Source organism: Cryptotermes secundus, unplaced genomic scaffold (genome assembly GCF_002891405.2).
Source record: "Cryptotermes secundus unplaced genomic scaffold, Csec_1.0 scaffold1021, whole genome shotgun sequence".
NCBI lineage: Eukaryota > Metazoa > Arthropoda > Insecta > Blattodea > Kalotermitidae > Cryptotermes > Cryptotermes secundus.
Window position 1 is genome coordinate 351,998 of NW_019720728.1, and position 3,346 is coordinate 355,343.

Below are 3,346 nucleotides of genomic sequence, written 5' to 3' on the forward strand. Positions count from 1 at the left end.
CAGTCCACTTATTTCCTGCTGTGCTATTCGGGTCAAAACTGCCGCTTCAGCACCAGGTATGACATACCCTGTCACTTTATATTGTTCTTTAAGTTTCTCCTGCAATTTACTGGCTCACCCTCTAGCATAGCTTTCACCAATAAGCACTATTTTTCGTTTAGCACTTACTTTATCTTTTACTAATTCTAATGTAGCAGGACGCACTGTAGATACTGAATTACTTGATATGCTACTTTTATTCGGCTTTATTTACGGTTGTTTCTAGTTTGCGTAGTAATCCTAATGGAATATTTTGGATAGTATGTGTATTCTCACTTCTCTTTCTGGTCCCGATCCCGAAAACTGTCTCGGACCCTTTAGTTACCGAGACTTCCAGTCCCTTATTACTACTCTTCCTTGTTTTCATTTAATGTTCCAATTTCCTATCAAAACATTCATAACCTCTCTCACACGCGGACGGACTGCCATATGCCTAAATTCACATAACTCTTCCAAGTCCAGGTCAATATCTAAAATATCATCTCTGTCACCTTCCCCAGTTACATTATTAAAATTTCCAATAGCTTCACTGTATTTCCTTATAACACAGTTTATTTCTACACTTAAAATTGTATCACAGTCACTAACCTGCCATGTCGGCGCCGCCATGTTCTTCCAGGATAGGAAACCTACGGAGCCTGATGCGGACAGAACAGCTCTCTCTCTCAGATGGGAGATATAAACTGAGACAAATGAAACAGCAACGAACACTAAAAACAAACAACCAAGATCACGAAATAAATGAGGAACTACAAAAACAAGGTCATACTGTCGGCAACATTATTTTTCTTTACTGCTAGTGGGGTTGGCCTAAGTCCCTTGTACTGCGGCCACTTCTGGCCTATCGTACCAGCCCCAGATGATGGGTGAGGGTGATTGTGGAGTAATTGGTGGAATGAAGATTGGCAGGGGAATCCGAAGTACTCGGAGAAAACCTTCCCCCGCGCCACTTTGTCCACCCAAATCTCACTTGACCGGACCCGGGATCGAACCCGGGCCGCCGCGTTGGTAAGCCAGTGACTAACTGCTTGAGTTATGGCGCGGCCCTGTCCGCAACATACTAAACGTCAGACATCGTGTCAAGCAAAAGAACCGCTCTCTTTGTTTTTCATGAGACCTAGAACCTAAAGAAAACAATAAGAGCATATACGAAATTAAATATTAATGCATTATGAAAATAACAGTCGAAGCCCCAAGAAAGAAAAACGACATTGTACAGTGAACCAGACGTCAGCGATTAGGTAACAAGTGCACACGGCGAATGCATAACATGTGCCACGTAACTGATTTACATATTCTCCTCGCTGTCCTATTCTCAAAACCCCTCTACCTGCGTTCTTTCTTTAGGGCGAGATCAAGTTTCATACCTACACAGAATAGCAGGCAAAGTTACACCTTTGTATATTTTAATCTTTATAATGTGGAAAATGGGAAGAAAAATATTTTGAATCAAATGGTAGCAAATATTAATTTAACCTGCTCTTAATTCTTTTCCATGCAGAGTCTTGATTTGTTACTGTCATTCCCAAATATTTGAACAACCTACACTTAGCAAGGGGTTAAGAAAAGATATGAAGGGCTCTAACTCTCTCAGAGAGGAGATGTAAACAAATGAGACAAATGAAACAGCAACGAACACTTAAAATAAACAACCAAGAAGACGAAATAAAAGAGGAACTACAAAAACAAGGTCATACTGTCCGCAACATTATTTTTCTTTACTGCTAGTGGGGTGGGACTAATTCCCTTGTACTGCGCCACTTCTGGCCTATTGTACCAGCCCCAGATGATAGGTGAGGGTGACTGTGGAGCAATTGGTGGAATGTCGATTGGCAGGGGAAACCGAAGTACTCGGAGAAAACCCGCACCAGCGCCACTTTGTCCATCATAAATCCCACTTGACCAGACCCGGAATCGAACCCGGGCCGCCGCGGTGGGAAGCCAGCGCCTAACCGCTTGAGCTATGGCGCGGCCCTGTCCGCAACATACTAAACGTCGAACATCGCGTCAAACAAAAGAACCACTGCCTCTGTTTTTCATGAGAGCTAGAACCTAAAGAAAACAATAGGAGCATATACGAAATTAAATATTAATGCAACATGAAAATAACAGTCGAAGGCCCAAGAAAGAAAAACGACATTGTACAGTGAACAAGACGTCGGCGATTACGTAACAAGTATAACTGTTTCGTTCGCCTACACGTTTGGCGTCACTTATATGTGTTTAACCGCTCAGTGAGACTTCTAGCCCCACAAGTTGGTCGGCATTTATAACTCGCCACTCATAACTGTCCACTTAGTGCCCTTACATTGGTCTCCACTTTCATCCGCCGCTTCCTTGTTGTCGTCTGGTTCAGGGTAGGGTGTGGGATTACTCTGAATTTGAATTTGTATGGGCGCCAGTGGACTTGGGTGAAATCCACGAATTTGGAACGGGGAAAACAAAGGGGGGGATATGGATAGGCGGGCGTTTGAGGTTCCGACTGCTCAGACCGCAGGATGAGATTCTGTCTCAGGGCGACTTCTGGGCCTTGCCCACAGAAGGAGAGAGAGAACACTTAAAACTCACACTTCACAAACACTGCTGCTCTTTATTGTAAATGTGAACTAGAATTACACATTACAAGGCTGTAGCGCTTTGAATTTGTACACCGGACTCGGCCAACACCGATTTAACGTCCGGGAGGTTACTACTGACTCCTGTTATTCCCTTTTTGCGACTGACTACTCCGGAGAGCCAGAAGTCCTGACGGTTCCGGGAACGACCGGTTTCCTCTCCTCTGAAATTTTGCTGATTGCCTGAACCTAAAATTTGGGTGTTACTTTCATTTACATTCAGCTAATCCCTAACAAGATCCATGTTAATTTGGGCCTAAGTACGAGACGGTCCTTCTGACAGCTCTCAAATAAATTAAGGTACGCTAACGACCGCTAGGTACGCCTCTCCGAAAATTATTGCGACTCGTATCTGTCAAGTCTCAAATTTTCAAAGACTCGCACCGTCGAAGTTAAGCAGAAAACGCAGCGGGATACTTCCTGCTCCGTTCTGGGGGTTTCAAGTGACCTGCAGCTTGCTTGTCCCTCAGAAAGCCCATATGTCGTCCTTGGCGCCTGCTGGGGTCAATTCTGTATCATCTTTTGTTAACAGTAATACAGTTCGTTTACTTGTAGTACATTGTAATTAAGAATGTAAATAAACATCATTGCTGAAGTTCCTGCATGGTGCGGTTACATAGGAGCACACGGCAATTGCGTAACATGTTCCACGTAACATGCGCCACGTCACTGGCACGCGCCACGTAACAGGC

General features: G+C 44.1%; 1 protein-coding gene across 4 annotated transcripts in view; it reads right to left on the reverse strand.

Moving 5' to 3' along the window:
- LOC111872805 overlaps positions 1-880 on the reverse strand; it is a 7,512-nt gene extending 6,632 nt beyond the window's left edge. For 2 of the 4 annotated variants that reach the window (XM_023867003.2, XM_023867012.2), the window contains exon 1: positions 628-878. Coding sequence is in view for 1 of the 4 variants with exons in the window: in XM_023867021.2 (XP_023722789.1) it covers positions 628-648 (21 nt within the window). In the remaining 3 variants the exon portion in view is untranslated. Of the gene's footprint in view, positions 1-627 lie in introns of all 4 variants that reach the window. The other 2 variants (XM_023867021.2, XM_023867029.2) reach the window with 2 other exon arrangements.
- Between the last annotated feature and the right edge of the window lie 2,466 nt (positions 881-3,346).